At 39.4% G+C, this 17,218-nt stretch overlaps 1 protein-coding gene across 1 annotated transcript in view; it reads left to right on the plus strand.

The window, feature by feature from the left end:
• Positions 1 to 382: 382 nt before the first annotated feature.
• Positions 383 to 17,218, plus strand: part of CEP126 (centrosomal protein 126) — a 43,637-nt gene continuing 26,801 nt past the window's right edge. Inside the window, exons 1-4 of the mRNA XM_075081869.1 lie at positions 383 to 558; positions 1,460 to 1,585; positions 11,256 to 11,401; positions 12,757 to 12,862. Coding sequence (XP_074937970.1) covers positions 458 to 558; positions 1,460 to 1,585; positions 11,256 to 11,401; positions 12,757 to 12,862 — 479 coding nt within the window. The 5' untranslated portion in view covers positions 383 to 457. The remainder of the gene's footprint in view (positions 559 to 1,459; positions 1,586 to 11,255; positions 11,402 to 12,756; positions 12,863 to 17,218) is intronic.

Consider the following 17,218-nt stretch of genomic DNA (forward strand, 5'->3'; position numbering starts at 1 on the left):
CGTTTTTTAAGTTGTGTAACTTTACGTTTTTATATACTTTCTGCATTTTTGTATGAAATTTTGTACAATTTTACAATTTTTTTTTTTTGCATTGCGATCTCTGCGCCATGTGGTTAAAAAAAAAAAAGTTTACCGCAGATTTAACCGGGCCCCACCCGCCCTGGCCCTCGCGCCTGGTTTGAAGTTCCATAGAGGCAGCGCCAGCCAAACCGCCGCCCCGAGCCCCTCCCCCGCACCGGCCCCCGCCGTCCGCACAGCCGCTCCCCCGCAACCACCTCCCCTCAGCCGCTCCCCGCCGCCCCCGCCCCCCGTAGCCACCTCCCCTCAGCCGCTCCCCGCCCCGTTGCGAAGGAAGCGGCGTCTCCGGTTGCTACGGCGGTGGCGGTGCGGTGCGAGCCGTGCTGAGGACGGGCCCGCGGCGGGCCTCGGTATAGGGGCGGCGAGCCCGGGGTGCTGAATGGCGCCCGGCGGGAGGGGAGGCGGGGTGGTGCGGGGACGAACACCCTGCCCCGGCGGCCTGCGGGACCGCGCGGCGGGAGGGCGGTGCGCTGCTGATGTGTATCCTTCCGCGTATCCGTCCGCCGGCTCCGGCGAGCCGCTGGGGCGGGTGGGCGAGCGGGCCGCCTCGGCTCGGGGGTGGCCTCGGGGAAGGGGCCGTGTGGGGCCTTGCGGCCGTGGGGTGGGGGCGGCAGTGGAGCGACCCCCGCCCCGCGGTCACGGATCGCCTCGGAGGTGGCTTGAAATAAAACCTGCACCTTGGTTTTTTAAAGTGGTGCAGAAAAGTTACTTCTCGGGCAACTTTCGAGTTTTCTTCTCTGTTTTCCCTCTTAGAGAGATATACCGCCATTGGGAGTTGTATTTGCCATCCTAACTTGGGGTCCTTATTTCCTTATATTTAAGTAATGAGAAATGCTGACACAACTTCTAAGCTGCCCTTGTACAGAGCTACTTAAATCGTTAATGAAGTGAGGCAGGACTCATTGTGTGCTGTGGAGAGCTTTTCCCTAGCGATATTTGTGAATTTCAGTGTAAAGAACTAATACTTTAGATTGGGAGGGGGCCGTATTTACTGCTGAAACATTCTCCCTGTGATAAATGTTACCGTGTGTTACAGATTTAGATTTTAACAGAAAGACGTATCTTCAAATAGACATAATAAAGGTGAGGTTTTTTATTTGCCGATACCATGACAGATGAGTGGAAATCCTCTGCCAAAACCACTGTAAACAGTAAAATGCAATTACAATTTTTTTCTGGACAAACATAAAGTTAGATATGACCATAATACACATTTGTGGGACCAGCTCTTGTGTACTTAGTCAAGAGGCATATTGGCATTTTGTATCTTATGGATAAAGTTTGCCCTTTCCTGCAAAGGTATGTAAAGTCAAGCACACAGGCTTTTAATCTTTCAATAAGCTGTTTGATATGGTTTCCATTGTCCTTAACACAGTGTTAGGGATAGAGCTTTAACATTTCATTTTGAATGGGATTTAGAAGAAGAACGGCGGGCATTGAAAGAAGATCAAAAAGTATGTCGGAGTAGAGCACAGAAATATTTGATAGAGACAAACAGAAGAAGAAGGTAAGTAACCAGGGTTCCTCTGGTGGGAGATTGTTTAAAAAAAAAAAAGTCAAAACCTTGAAACAGGTCAATATATTTCTGCTCTTTGCACATTCACATTGTTAAGTAGTCTTACTGCCTAGTTCTAGAGGAATCTAGGCCGAAAAGTTTCACCAATCCTGTTGCTTGCTATAGGGCAAATAAAATATAAAAAAGAACTATATTCTGAGTTACTTGCTACTTTATGGAAACTCACTGTAGTCACCTCTTATTGTATAAAGTAAAGGTAAGGTGCGTTTCATTGCATGAATCTGCATGATTATTATTGTTATTATGCATTATTATTATTATGGGTTTTATTAGCTTCAACAGATGTGTGAAAAATGCCTTTACATGTACAGTACGGGCCAGCAGGCAGGCAGTGTCACCTGCTGAAGTGTGTGCTTTTCCATCTGCATGGCATAACAGCTGCACAGCCTCCCCTGCCTGGCAGGGCTTTGTGCTCCCACTTCCCAGTAAACACAACGCAAAGTCTTTCTAGTACAGGATTGTTTTTATAATGATGTTATTCTGCGTTGACATTTTAAACAGAGCTTCGAGTATTCTGCCTTTCAGCATACATGGCAATGCAAAGCCATGAAATATTCTGTGACAAACAGATTAAGTAAATTATACATTGAGATGTTTCAGTGAGGTGCTGTAAATAGTTTAATAGGCACAGGGGGCTTTTCCCTAGCAGTGAGTTGGCACTCACACGTACAGGAGACCAGGCCCTGCTTACTGCAGAGGCAGCTGGGTTCCTCCGTGAGACAATTCAGAGCAAGCCCCCAGCCTCAGACCAGCTTCCTCTGCCTAGTGTTAACTCATTAATGCTCATCCCCCATAGCTCCCATATCAGACTATTTTTGTTGTACAATGGTTACTTACTGAAATGTGTTGATAACTCATAACAGGCAGTAGGTATTGTTTATACTGCCATTTTAGCTTGACAGTGTGTGCTGTCAGCTTATGTTTTGAAATATAAAGAAAAATGGAAGAGGAAGTATAATCACCTGGGACTGATTAAAGACAGTGTGCAACCCACAGCCTTTGCAAGTAATAAGCTGTGTCTCAGCTGAGGGATTAAATATCTTACTTAGTTTTCTGGAATAGTACCACTGTAACACTATGCAGCTCAGATCAACACTGTTTATTGTATTACAGGTCTTGAAATATTATACTCTGATGTAAAAGCAAATACCAGACAGCCTGCGTATTTTTGATAGACTGGTATAGTTAAACTAATACTCATTGATACATAAATACATTTCCATATGACTTTCATTGCAGCCTTAAGAAACACAGTATAAGTCCAAGTTACTCAGGTGAGCCAGTTAAAACTTCGGTATGGTATTCATAAAATGAAATTGTTTCCATTTATGATAACTGAGAATGGCATAACTATAAGCATAATAAGCTGTTCAAATGGAAGTCTGTGGTGACAGGTCTTCTCCTGATAACTGAAAGGGAGTTAGTGGGCTAATGTTAGAAAGGTACTAAGTGCATACAGTATTAATAAGCTGTGAAATATAATTCAGAATTAAAGGTCATTGCATATGTGGAAGCAAGTAACGTGGAAATGAGAAGTTCCTTTAAATTGAATATTTTCTCCTGACAGTTATGCAGGTAGGATGTGATTTATGTTCTAATGGATCAACCATCAGGTCATGTCTCAAATCTGTGTATGAGCCAAGAGCCATTACGTTTGTAACACATGTAAAGGTGTTAGCTGCGATGATGGTTTCTCAAGGGTGTCATGACTTCCTTAAGCTCCACATTCTCACCTGGCAGCACCCTAAATTCTCCCTGACAGGGCTTACAGGCATGTATCAGAAGTTATTCTTGGCACTGCTGTTTTATAATCTCAGAACTGAAATTGTTTCTTTTATTTTTTTTCTTTCAACACATGGAGAGTAGACATGAGTGCACTGTGAAGTATGACACTCTGTTTTGTAATTCTAACCTTCACACAGAATGGTTGAGGTTGGAAGGGACCCCTCAAGGTCATTTCTAGGTGGCTCAAGCAGGGCCACCTAGAGCTTGTTGCCCAGGACCATGTCCAGGCAGCTTTTGTCTGTCTCCAAGGTCGGAGACTCCACAAAGTCTCTGAGCAACCTGTGCTAGTGCTTGGTCACTCTCACAGTAAAAAAATGTGTTTCCTGATGTTCAGAAGGAACCTCCTGTGTTCCAGTTTGTGCCCTCTGCCTCTGGTCCTGGCACTGCTGAAAAGAGTCTGGCTCCATCCTCTTTGTACCCTCCCTTCAGGTATTTATATACATTAAGAAGATTCCCCATGAGCCTTCTCTTCTCCAGGCTGAATGGTCCCAGCTCTCCAGCCTTTTTTTCTAGGAGAGATGCTCCAGTCCCTTCATCATCTTCGTGGTCCTTTGTTGGACTGTCTGCAGTCTGTCCATGTCTTTCTTGTACTGAGGAGCCCAGAACTGGACACAAGACTCCAGATGTGTCTCACCAGTGCTGAGTAGAGGGAAGAATCACCTCCTTCGACCTGCTGGCAATGCTTTCCCTGGTGCAGCTCAGGTTACCATTTGCCTTTTTTGCAGCTAGGGCCCATTGCTGGCTCATGTTCAGCTTTGTGGTCCACCAGGACCCCCAGGCCCTTTTCTGCAAGGTGCTTTCTGGCAGGGTGGCCCCCAGCACATGTTGATGCATGGGGCTGTTCCTCCCCAGGTGCAGGACTTCACATTTCCTCTGCTGAACTTCACGAAGTTCTGTCAGTCCATTTCTCCAACCTGTTGAGGCCTGCAGCACAACCTTCTGATGTATCAGCTACTCCTGGTTTTGTGTCATCTGCAAACTGACTGAGGGTACACTCTGCCCCATCATCTAGATCATTAAGGAAGATGTTAAATAGGACTGGGCCCAGTATTGACCCCTGGGGTACACTGCTAGTTACTGGCCTCCAGCCAGACTTCATGCCATTACTCACCACCCTTTGGGCCTGGCCATTCAGCCAGTTTTCAGTCCACCTTCCTGTCTGCTAACCCAGCCCATCCATCAGCAGTTTGTGAGGATCTTATGGGACACAGTATCAAGGGCCTTAGCAAAGTCCACATAGACAATATCCACTGCTCTCCCCTCATCTACGAAGCCAGTCATTTCGCTGTAGAAGTTTATCACATTGGTCATGCATGACCAAATTTAATGTCACCCATAAATTGATAAAGCCTCTGCTAAAAAGTAATAGCAGTGAATTTCCTTTAGCAAATAGATCTAGGGAAGATCAGAGCTTCTGTTCTGTTGTCAGTCTTGTGTCACTGAGGTTCATTCTCTTTGTGTTGCATTGTGGAGGAAAACTTTTCTGTGTTTTTTTTTTGTGTGTTTTTTGAAGACCCATCACCAGCCTACCTCTAAACAAGGTTATACCAAGGCCAAGTCCAAATCTGGTAGCTCCTAGTGCCCAGTACTTTTTAAGCTAATGAGAACTGCATACGAAGAGAGCTTGCAGATTGAGGTCTTCTGATTTTTTCAACCTTTTCTAAATGTATGTGTAATGCAATTTTCCCTGACAGTGTGGTATTGATCTATTGTCAGTACCTCTAAATGCAGCAGGTTCAGCATTAAAAATACTCAATTTCTGACAAGATGTGCTCAGTTAATTGGTTTATTAGTAAACAACAAAAATGTTGTTTGCACAGAAAAGAGCAAGTATAGCTTTGCACAGCAAAGTCTCAGTAATTTAAGTCACAGATCTTTTTCAAAGTGTGTACTTAAAGGAACCCATATTCCTATCGTATCTGCTGCCATCAGTTTCTTTGCACCTCTGGCACTGACCAAGCTCCTTAGTTTTGTGTTGACAGCAGTGCTTCAACACAGTGAAGAACCAGCCAACTGCTTATCGTTACACAAGTTGCGTGAGTATCAAGAAAGTCATTCCTTTATTGGATCACTAGTACATAAAGTTGTGATTTCAACATCAACTTAAAAATTAAGTATGTTCTGGGGCAGTAGCTGACAGATATTTTGTTTAAATAACAGTATTCCAGAAATAAGAACTACTGACTGAACACATACTTGATGTAAATGAATAGGATATCATATTTTGTGTTTATATACCACAGTACTTTTTAAATACCAGCTGCCAAATTGCTGGGGACGGCAGCCATCCTGCTGTTACTGCTCAATGCAAAATGTTTATCCCATTTTACTGTGATGTTACTGGTTGCAAGTAGTTGGTTGGTTGTGGAAGTAGAATATCTCCTCATGCAGTTGTCTGTGTGCATTTTTAACTAAACCTTGCAGTCAGCTGTCTTGGTTCAGTGTTTTGAATTACCTTGAAATCTGAATAGCTAATCCGTCTGTGGTAACTAGGGAAGGAAATGCTTTCCCAGTTTATATCAGTTTCCAATCTATTCCCATTATTGCTGGTTTTTCAAAAATACTTTATTTTCAACATATGCACAAGCTTTGTGCTCCACCTACTGGCTGATTATCATTGATTATTTAATAAAAGCTCTAAATTATTAATCAGTGTTGTTGATACAGAACAAAAAGCAGTCTAGTGCCAGAAATGGGAAAAAAATGTCAGCACTTGGTAAACAGAGAAGGCAAAGTGTTAAGAATTTAGTATTGCTTTCTATGTCAGAATGAAACCCTGAAAAGTAGTGGTCACTGTAGCCATGTAGACCTGCAAACCAGTATTGCCATTGCTGGTAACAGGCCACAGGATTGTGCTGAATCTGCAAGGCCTCAGGATGGAGGCTTGCCAAGCTTGCTGCCTCTGAACTTTTCTTGACCTGCCTGCAGCTTTGTTTTGCTTGGTTTAACTGTAACAGCAATTTCTTTAATTGACCAGTTGTTGGTGGCTAATTTATTTTGCCTTTGTTTATCTTTTTTATGGAATGGCCATAGTTTTATATAGATAGCAGTAACAAGCAGTTATTCTATGTGGAGAATGAGATATTTATGACTCTAACAAAATGATGTAGTGTAGGGAAATACAGGCCTGATACAATCACAGAGGCCTCGAGAACTGGAGGTGCAGGATGTGGCATAGAGGAGTGCAGGCAGGGGATGATAAAAGGTGGCACACAGGCTTGACGCTGGAGACCCCGTGGCTATAAACAACTCACTGATAGTTAAAGAAATTCAGACCTAGATCTGACAAAACTAGCTTTAGTGGTAATAAAGAGAACAAAAGAATAGTATCTACTATATGTAAATGGAACTATATATGAAATATTTGGAGGTGCTGTGGAGCTGCAGATTGATGAAGAAAGAGCAAAGGTGTAAAAGCATGTTAGCATATATAAAAATTACTCCAAGCAGATCCTGAGGTGGGGAAGAAGAAAGCATTAACATGAACATCATATTGCTCCTGGTGAAGGGACTCCAGATGCTGACAGCTCACCCTAACAGCCCAGCACCACCAGAATGAAACTACCAGCCTTGGGATGCAGAAGAGCAATGGAAGACTGAGCATCAGGGAAAGGGGTAGAAACTCAGTGTGTGAATAACAATTCAAATGTATTATTGCTATTATTGAGGCATTCTCTGTATAGAAATATTCTGGGGTGGTTTTTTTTTTTTAGCAATTACATCTGGATTAATAGGGATTAGATTCTTAAGATTTTAATTATGGTAACAAAAAATTCTTGCCTTTATATAAGGAGTGCTTACTTTTTGCCCACAAATATGATTTGGAGTGTAACAACTGGCAGACAGTGCGGGCAGCCCTCCTGTAAACCTTTGGGGCATTTTGGAGGATAGCCCTCTGTAAACCCTTATAGCATTGTAAGGGTCAGTCCTTCTGAAGCCCTTACAGCAACCTGAGGCGGTCCTTTTGTCTTCGTCATATGATAATCAGAGAAGATGAGGGAATAGAGTTAATATGCGTCCCTATGGTCCTGGTAAGTATCTCACTTCAACAAAAAAATCAATTATGGGCAACCTCCACAGATCCTTTTAAGGGTATATGGTGTGTTTCCTGTTTGCCCATAAAGGGGATTTTGAGTGTGACACCCCATTTTAGCCTTTTCTTGATCTTGCTGTAGTCATTAAGTATACAAGTACCCTCCTGCCTCAATTTTAAAATTATTGTGCACTGGTTTGCAAACATGATATGGCAATAGATGAAGAATATCAACTCACTATGAAAAGGTTCATTTCATAGCATTCCATATGCACTGTATATATTCCTTCCTTTATTTTCATCCAAGCTAGTAGTAAGCATTTAGTCCACCTGGGAATGTAGCATCCCTCACTTCACTGTGAAGATAATTTAATAAAATTAACCAGGAAATAGTTCCACCATCTGGTCATACTGTTTTTAACATAAAAATGCCTTCCACATAATGTCTGTATATATGAAACTGCTAAATATTTTAAATTTCGTATTCCGAATTCACTATAAACATTTTGGCAGCCATTTCAAACTTGCTGCGCTGCTGGGTTGTTTATAGTAGACAGAAAAACTGGGTTAAAAAAACACTGGTCAGGAAATTCTTCTGCTAGCTCTCCATCTTAAAATCATACTCTTTTGCCAATGTTACATCTGTGAGATGAACCTAAGCTGGTGGCTTAAGGAGAGTGGATGAACAGACATTTGCTTTAACTGTTTTTCTGTAAGATGTCAATGTGCATTTGTAAAATTATTTATTTTACATAATGCACCTGGGTGTCACAATTTACATTCTGTGAGGTCAAGAAGTGAATGATGCAGGCTTCACTGAATATCTTTAATGCATTTCCTTATATATAAACTAAGATCCTTTCTCTCCCTCGTGTCTTAATCCAAACCAAATAGTGATCATGATGAGCTGTGGTGAAAAAGACCTCTTGCATCAGCATTTGGACTTGCCCGTTTCCACCTATATGGAACAACAGTCTTTTTTTTATGCCAGTTATTAAGAATGTGCAGGAGTGCAGCTAAGCCATACTCCAAAATCATTTAACAAATAAATAAATAAAGGCTCTGTCAGAATTTACTCTTTCCTTTTTGGAGTTATACTCTGGAGTTACTCCAGGTGCAAAGTTGAAGAATTTCCCACATGTCTGAATTTAACAACTACAGTTCAACTAAAGGCCTCCTTGAGCAGCTTCTAGAAATATTAAGGGGATCAAGAAGAATGTGTTTAAAGTACTTACTAGGATAAACAAGTCTGTTTCCTCTGGCGTGATTTGCCTATTTCTTTAGTCAGGATAAAGATGTAAAATATTGCAGATTTCTGTATCAGATTTTAATGTGAGTGAAATACAGGAATACTGAGAGTTGACAATGAACTCCAGTTCTACTTTTTTTAGTTCTAACTTCTGGACTGTATGAACAATTGAAGTTCCTGTGAAATTTTAACCAAATTGCAATAAGACATTTTATGTGGATAGAGTTCTTCGCAGATATTTTCTGGTTTTGAATAACTTCTTGTCTGGCTTCACCTTGTGCATCAAGTGAAGCCATTCCTGCTTGCTGACAAACTGAAGTTTGCAAATGACATTTGCAGTATTGGCATCATATTTTAATATAATTGTTTCTCTCTGCATAAGGCTATTAACGTCTTATCCTTCATTTGAAGCTGTAGAGTTTTATAACTTCATCTCTAGAAGAAGCATTACCTTGAATTGTAGAAAATCACCTGAATTTTTGAAAGTGTAACTATTATGTGTAATTTGCAATAAATAGGTTGTTAACTTAAAATGCAAGATACCGTCTGTATAGATTACAAGAACTTGTTTCAGCAGTTCTTGTGATCCAAGACAATTAATTGTCAGGAATACCAGTGCTGGGAGATCTGGAGCTTTCTGAGAGGAATGCGCATCCAAAGTAGAAGCAGTAATTGCTCCTGTTGTTCACTGGCATTTTGATTTCTGACCTTGGAGAATATTAATCCGGAGTGCTATATACACTAGCAAAAGCAATGGTTCCTTTAGCACATTTTGTCTCTATATGCTCCACCACTGTCTTTCTTGAGCTTAACATTGGCAATATTGAAGGTGTAGTACTGAATAAAGGAAGACCAGGTATAACAGAACGTCCAGTTTCCCCTGTGATATGGGAAGGAGATTTAAGGTGCACTCAGAATGACAGCAGTAGTCTTTGTGACCTAATATTTGAATAGCTGCATGGGATCTTTTACGGTGCACTTCCACTTTAAATATATATATAGTCTTCACTTTCTATTAATGAAGTGCAATAATTTCCCATAAAAATGGGAAATCTCAGTCATTATTTTCAGTATGTTTTGACAACCATGCATATGTGAATTTTCAAAATAGTGAAAGTTCTTTATGTCTCTCTCTGCTACACTTTGGCTTCCAAGTGGATTAAAGTGGATATTCCTGTAAAAGTGGGTACTTGGGAATCAGTTTGGCTGTTTTCCTGTTTTTTACTGCTGTGCAATTACAGCCTTTAGCCTTTCTAAAATAAAAAGTACCTCTTTCAAATTATTTTTCTGTTTGTTTTCACAGGTGATCAGTCAGCACTTTGAAGGGTTACTAGGGAGGGTCAAGTTGAATAGTTTAGTTTGAATCTTTTCCCTAAGAAGAAAAAGGAAGAATAAATAAAATAGCTTGAGTTATGGAGTAGCTCTGTTAAGCAGCAGCTTTGCTCCATTAAGCAAGAAGGTCTATAAAGCAACTGTAAGTGATTAAGATTATGGGAAGGTATCTTATTGTGATGAGAGAAACAAAGAGCGTGGTTAAACATTACTACCTTTCCACTAATGCTGGCTAGGAGTGGGACCCTACCTAGTGTACTAGTGACCTGTCAAATCACATTTCTAACACACAGAGAACTTCAAAGATGGGAAGCCTCTAGTTGTAATGATCCTTGCATGGCAGGCTTTAGAAGTTCTACTTGAAGAGTTATGTATTTAAGTGTTGTTTTGCCTACATAAGCACTGTGCCAATAACTTTATTGGAGGAGGGTATATTTCACCCAAGGAGCTAATTTAAGTCTGTCAGCAAAAGTTGATGATTTTGTCAGCAGGAATAAAAATTCCACATAGCTTCATCAAGCTTATGCCTACCAAAAGAAATCTTTGTGATGATGGTTGTTTTCAATTAAAGCCTGATTTGCTTTCCAGCCAGTAGAAGGACACATTTAACATATTTGGTATTAACAACTGATCTGTCAGTCATAGATTCACATTACTGTTTTATCCCATTCTGTGCTACTAATCTGATTGTCTTTCAGGAAGTTTCTCAACAACTAGAAGTTGATACTAGCTCTTACATATTTATAAGCAAAAGCTGTATCTCTCAATAACAACTTTTAAACTGTTAGTATTTCCCTGACAGCTCATGAAAGGCACGCACACAGAGCATTTGCAGTTCACCTTCCTGTTGATATGCCCACTGTGATACATTTACATGGTAATGTAAAGACTGTGGCAGAAGTCGCATCAGTGACAAGAACTGGTTGAGTCTGCATGTTAATTCAAGTATAAGAAAGAATCACATCTCTGATTGAGGCTAAAAATAAAAAGATTATGATGTGTCATTTCTTCATCACCCGCTGTCCCATTTATGTTCAAACAAACCATAAAAACCCAGCTCTGCTGGAGTTTATAGTATTTAATTTGTGGACAAGCAAGCTTTTGTATTAAAATTGCAAATTGATAAGCAATTAAATTGCTAGTATTTCAGTAAATGTAGTCAGAAAACACAGGGATTATCTACTTTTGCTTCTTAAATACAGAGCCTTTGAAGAAAGAAAGAACCAAGAAGAAGAAAAAGAACAAAGATTTAGAGAACAAGTTCTGCAGCAAAGGAAAATTAAACTTCAGGAAGCAACTAATAAGTTCCAGCGTGCTCATCTGCCTCTTTCTAAGTACAAGCAAAGAGGTTTGTAAATTAAAATTTAACCATTATTCACAGTACAAGTGATTTTCTATTAATAGAATATAATTGAGGCAAACAGAACAATTAACTTCACTCTAATTAATTTAATTCATTAGTATAAGCAAAACATAATTGACAAAAAGCTCAGATCTGATACATACGACACAAGCAGGTAGAGGGAATTAAAAAAAAACACCACTTTTTTTTTCACTAAAAATTGCACTGTGAAATATTATATTCTGGTCACAGTAAGTACATCAGCTCCTTGGGATATTGTGGCTTCCTGGGATTTCCCCCCTTTTCTCGCTGCAATGTGCTTATTGCTTACGACAGTGTGCTTTCACAGCTGGGTGCAAGGTGTTACAAGGCCACTGGAAGTTATTAGGATAGTGGAATGATCCCCTATTTGAACTCCTGAATATGAAATATTCAAGAATGTGCATTTTGTTTATGATTAAGTAAAAGCAGTCCCAGCATATGTTAATGTATTACATAACTTTTGCTGAATTAGTCAGCTTTTTAAGCTGTTCTTATGCTGCTGGGAAGTAATGATCGCTTCAGCTCAGTTCCTGCTTTCTTGGAATCAGTGCAGATTGGCAGGAGTTTTTAACAGCATCTGCCAAGTCTGATTTTCAGTCAACTTTCCAGTGTTGAAACTCTTAAGATATGGTATATTACTTAGGTATTCTTTAACAGATTTACTCTCCCAACTGCAGTTGCGCCAACTGTGAGGTAATGTCTCTGACTTCAAGATCAAATGTCAGATTAAAATAACAAAATAGAACAGTACTGGTTTAGGACTTCTTCATAGCTCTACTGACAGCCTCGACTGTGTAGCAATATAATGAATCACAGTTTTTTTTCTTGGTTTTCCTTCATAGAAATTCTGCCTCTGCCACTTCCTACCCTACTTTTGCTTACTTGAAAGAGGCAACACCTCTGCCTGTCTGGACTCTTTCTTTCTTCCTTCTCTGATTCGATTAGTGTGTCAAAATTTGGTCTCTATAAAATATCTGCAACCCACAACTTCAGCTTAATGCCTGAGCAGAATAATCATTATGTAAAAACAAAGTTAGTGCTGGATTTTTTAACCGCCTCTTTTTCAACAGTGCAGTCTAAAAACAAATAGCAAAACTGTTGAGTACATGTGTTATGTAAACACTTACATAGACTGGGGGTTTGTTTCAGAGGAACTAGAGATGCTCCAGCATGTCTAATGATGCTAAACCACTCAGTTTATTGTAACCGTCTGGATTTAGGCTTCCAGACTTAAGAAACCTAACCAAACCATTTATGGTAAAGTATTCCAATTTTAAAAATATTTTTTCCATTGTGTGTTTTCACTCTAATCCTTCTAGTCCAGACAAAAGCAGCTTTTCAGTTAGAAGAAGCTCTTGAACAAATTAAAGGATCAGTTTTAACACCAGGGCTGTGCTTGCCCAGCAGAAACAAAACCAACTTCAGGTAAGCATTTGTTTACTCTGATGATCAAAGGAAGTAAATTGCTTAGTGTATTCAGTAAACAGCAGATTATTACTCTTTAAGAAATTGTAGGCCATTTCTCTAGTGGCAAAGAAAGCATTTCTGTGAACTGTTCCAATGAAACATTATGAAACATCCTTGAGTTGTTTGTGTTCATTTGGTAAAACAGCAGAGGAGATGACACAAACCTTTCCCCTTCATCAGAATTCTGGGAATAGTCAGGGCTAACCCAGTCGCCATTCAGTTATAGCCTGACTCAGGTTGCCATGGTTATCAAACCATCTGCTGTCCTATGAAGTATAAAGTATTCTGCCTAGAAGATTTTTTATTTTTTTGACCTTCGAGGTTAGTTTAGTTCGTATATTCATCCCATGATCTTACCTTCTTTCCTGCTGTCATTCCTTTAAATTTATCATCCTCCATAGATATCTTGAGCATCCTGATAGCAGTTTTGCCTGCAGTTTTGTTTTATATCACATACAATTTGAATTGCATACTTTTCACTCTACCCAAGCACTTCTAAGATACTTTTGACCTGGTCCGGAATGTTTCTTCATGCATAGTTTATCTGCTGTATTTGATACTCCTTCCTGACTATCCCCTTCCTAATCTCTCATTTCTTTTAACATTTCAGTTCAGGGTTTTATTTTTGTTGCTGCTGCTTTTGCTATTGCTATTATTATAATTATTTTCTTCATGCTGTAAATTGTGCAGATGTTCAGAACAGAGAATGATTCTGTTTAAAAGGGGTCTCCCTACTTTTGATGTTCAGTGTGTTCTCCATTGTGACATTAAGATTCAGTTTGATTACATTTCTACTGCTGATTAAAACATGTTTGCAGGCGATGAACTGGGAAATTAAGAAAATATTTCATACCTTTTGGAGATAAATACTCATGCTACCTGCCGATCAACATGCATAAAGTTCTGCAGCTATTACACTGGTTGACATAATAAAGGAGGATTGCAGCCATAAAAACAAACCAAAAATCTACCTGCTAAATATAAGTTGAAATGATGGCAAAAAAAATGTAAATGTTTCTGAACCCTGTTTCATGGTTCCTGATCATTTGTCTCATTTCAGTCATAGGCTTGATTGACAGCACCTCAATGCCTCTTCCCCCTGCCTTTATAATTTGTTTCTTTATTTTTCATCCTTCAAACTGCTCCTTGTTCCTCAAGGGCTCACAGATTTCTCTCAGGACATCTTCAAACCACTTACCATTCCCTTAATTTCTTACAGTATAACATTGCTTTCGCTCCATATTATATTTGTATAGTTTTAAAAATTCACTATTCTGTAATAATGATAGTATGTTCTTTTCCTGATTTTAATTTTTATAACCTGATTTTCCTATGGAGATTATACATTCATATTCTTTTACAGTTTGTGTTCCCCTAGTAACCAAATTTGAGAGAGAGCTAAGAATCTCAAAGATAATTCTATTTCTACAAGTCTGAAACTGGCTGTTGAGCAAGGAGGAAATTATTGAAACAAGTGACCCAGCATGAAAGACTTAAAAGTTGAGTCCACATTGACCTATTGGCAGGTCACAAGCCAGTTAGTACGGATAAGACAGCACACGAATATGTTGGAACCTGCCACAGAATGTGCCACAGAATGTGCTGCCTCTTCCCCAGCTGGTAACCAGGAGGCTTGGGTAGGACCCATATGGGGTGGGTGAAGGAGCATGCAGAGAATATTGGGACGATGGTAATAAGGGAAAAAGAATTAAGTAATTGCAGTACAGGCTTGTGTATAGGAGCAAGGTACACCAATTAATATGAAATAAAGCTTTGCTTAGTCTAGTGCTGACAGTTTGTCTTCCTTCCTTGTGACAGAAAATACTAGATGCATTTTTGTCTGCATCTCACACAGTCTGTTACTAAGCACTGAGATTCAAACTGAACATGTGCAGTGCAGCATAGATTCTTCTGATCTGCTGCAGAAGATGTTAGTGTAGGGTTGTTCCTGTTAGTTTTGGTCTTGGGGCCATAGTCTGTATGGGTCATAAAAGTGGCGTTTCTGTGTTTTCAGACTTGGTTCCAAAACTTGTGCAAAATTCTCTTAGAAGGCAAATAAACTTCTTGCAAATCAGTGCAGCAAAGTAAGCTTTGATACAGAAAAGTATTTTGAGAAGGTTCTCAAAGGTGAAGGTTCTTCAAAACTCACCAGTTCTGAGCTGTAAAGCTTTAAAAATGTCTTATAATCCCTTTAATTGGAAATTTTGGGACAGCTAATAACTAACTCAGATGAAGTAGTAGATTCCTTTCTGTATTTCTATCTCTTCTTACACTTCTATAAACAGTCAGACCAAAATCTTGTATCATCTTTAGATTTCATCCTCCCTCAGAAACAGAATGTATAGAATTCCTTGACAGTCCCCTTTTAAAGGAATAAATGAATACAGTATTAAGTATTCAAGATAATGTGGCTGCAGACCCAACTGGATATAGGTGAATTTTATAAGGTTCTAGAATTCTCAATGTCTATGTTTAAAAAGTTGTAAAAAATTAAATTAAGCAATGGAGACATATTACCTCCTCTTGGAGAAAGGCAAAAAAACCTGGAACACCTAATGAGTGAGAAATTATATTCTGTGCTTGCAGTAGAACTACTCTGCTTCTAGTAAGGTTTAGTTCTTAAATGCTGAAGCAAAGATTTTGGTCAACTCATTAGCCAACATTGGGATGTGTGCACATGAGGTGTGTAAATGGTATACGGCTCTTTGTACAAGATATAGTTCCCAGTTTGTGTTTGAAAACAGTTGTATTTGATTAGGCTTAGTATTGGGATAGAAAATTACTTACGAAAAATCAAAAATATTTTCTGAAAAATGTTGGAATGTAGAAACTTTTATAAATATATTTATAAATATAAATGGTTTAAACATCCAAAACTTCCAAAACTATCAAGAAAACTTCCCTGTGTCCCATACTCCCCCCCAAAAAAAATCAACAGATTTTTTGGGGGCTAAGTGTATATCAGTCTGGTCCACGCTAACAGTCTTTAAAAGTGGATAGATACACAAAGTTTTTGGATAGGGAGGATGTCTCCCATTCAGAAGAATATAGAACGCAGTTTTCTGACTTCTGTCAGAAGTAAATATGAGAACTTGTTCTCCATTTTGCTATCAGCCATCTCATCAGAAATAATAAATTCAATTTTAAACCCTGCCAAATATATATTTCTGCTTAGGTCAGTGCAGTTAAGCCAACCTTTTTGGAGTATTGTATAAAATCTTCTGAAAAATAACAATAATTTTGATGGGATGAAAGTTTCCATTTTCCATTGTCCTAAAATTATAAGTGTTATAATAAATACTGAAAAGGTCTCATTAGACTGTTTACCCATTTGACACAGATGTACTACAAAGAAAAGGGATTGATTTTAACAGGGAGTATGATTTTATATACAGAAAGAGGATGAAATAGATGAAGGCTCAGAAGAAGGAGCTGGGGAAAGTTAAGCTGAAGAAATGGAGAGAAATGAAGGAAAGGGGTTATTGAGTGTCTGTACATGTATTAGACATGTGGTAGCCATCTCCAGCTAGGAACAATACTTGTTTCCTAGTAATGCATCTCTGCGGGATAGGCACCAGAGGAGGATGAGGTCTGAGTATGTATTGTGTGACTGTACTGTTCAAATTTGCCGAATAGGGGTGCTAGCTGTTAAGGAAGATAGCTTCATGTGGCATGAAATAGTCATATCTTCTAAGTTCCTACACTGCATATTGCCCATATATTTATATATTTTCAAGGGCATTTAAGGCCCTTGAACCAGGTTGGAGCCACAAAACAGGATTTGTGTCCTTTGCTAAACTGTTCCACCTAGGCAGTCAAGCGTAGCTGGCAATCCAGTAATAGTTATACTTCCAGAAGACTAAAGCTTGATCTACCGATGAGCTAGTGGGTTTTGGTGTGTGAGTTGTTTTTGCTTTTGTTTTAAGGCCTACCTTCTTATTGGTTAAAGCTACTTGTTTCTTGGTTTTGTCATCTTTGATATCTACCTAGTTCTTCCTTCTTGTTTTCCAGAGCTTGGTTTCTATTCCTAGTGGTCCCACCCAGCCTTGTTCCAGTTCTTTCTGCTTTTTATTCTTGAACATATCTTGTTACACACTCCCTGCCTTCCTAGTCTCTGACTGCACATTTTCCTTTTCATTTGGCTTCACATGCTTCTTGGCTTCTTTGATTCCTGTATGTCAACCAGCCCCATGGTTCTTGCTAATTCTCATCCTGTAGAAACTTGTGGTTTCCTCTATCTTAATTTGGGCTCACCCTGACCACAGTACCCAGCTACACTAGCTACTCCAAAGGTCTTTCTTTCTCAGGTAGCAA

Source organism: Phalacrocorax aristotelis, chromosome 1 (genome assembly GCF_949628215.1).
Source record: "Phalacrocorax aristotelis chromosome 1, bGulAri2.1, whole genome shotgun sequence".
In the NCBI taxonomy this organism is placed as follows: Eukaryota; Metazoa; Chordata; class Aves; order Suliformes; family Phalacrocoracidae; genus Phalacrocorax; species Phalacrocorax aristotelis.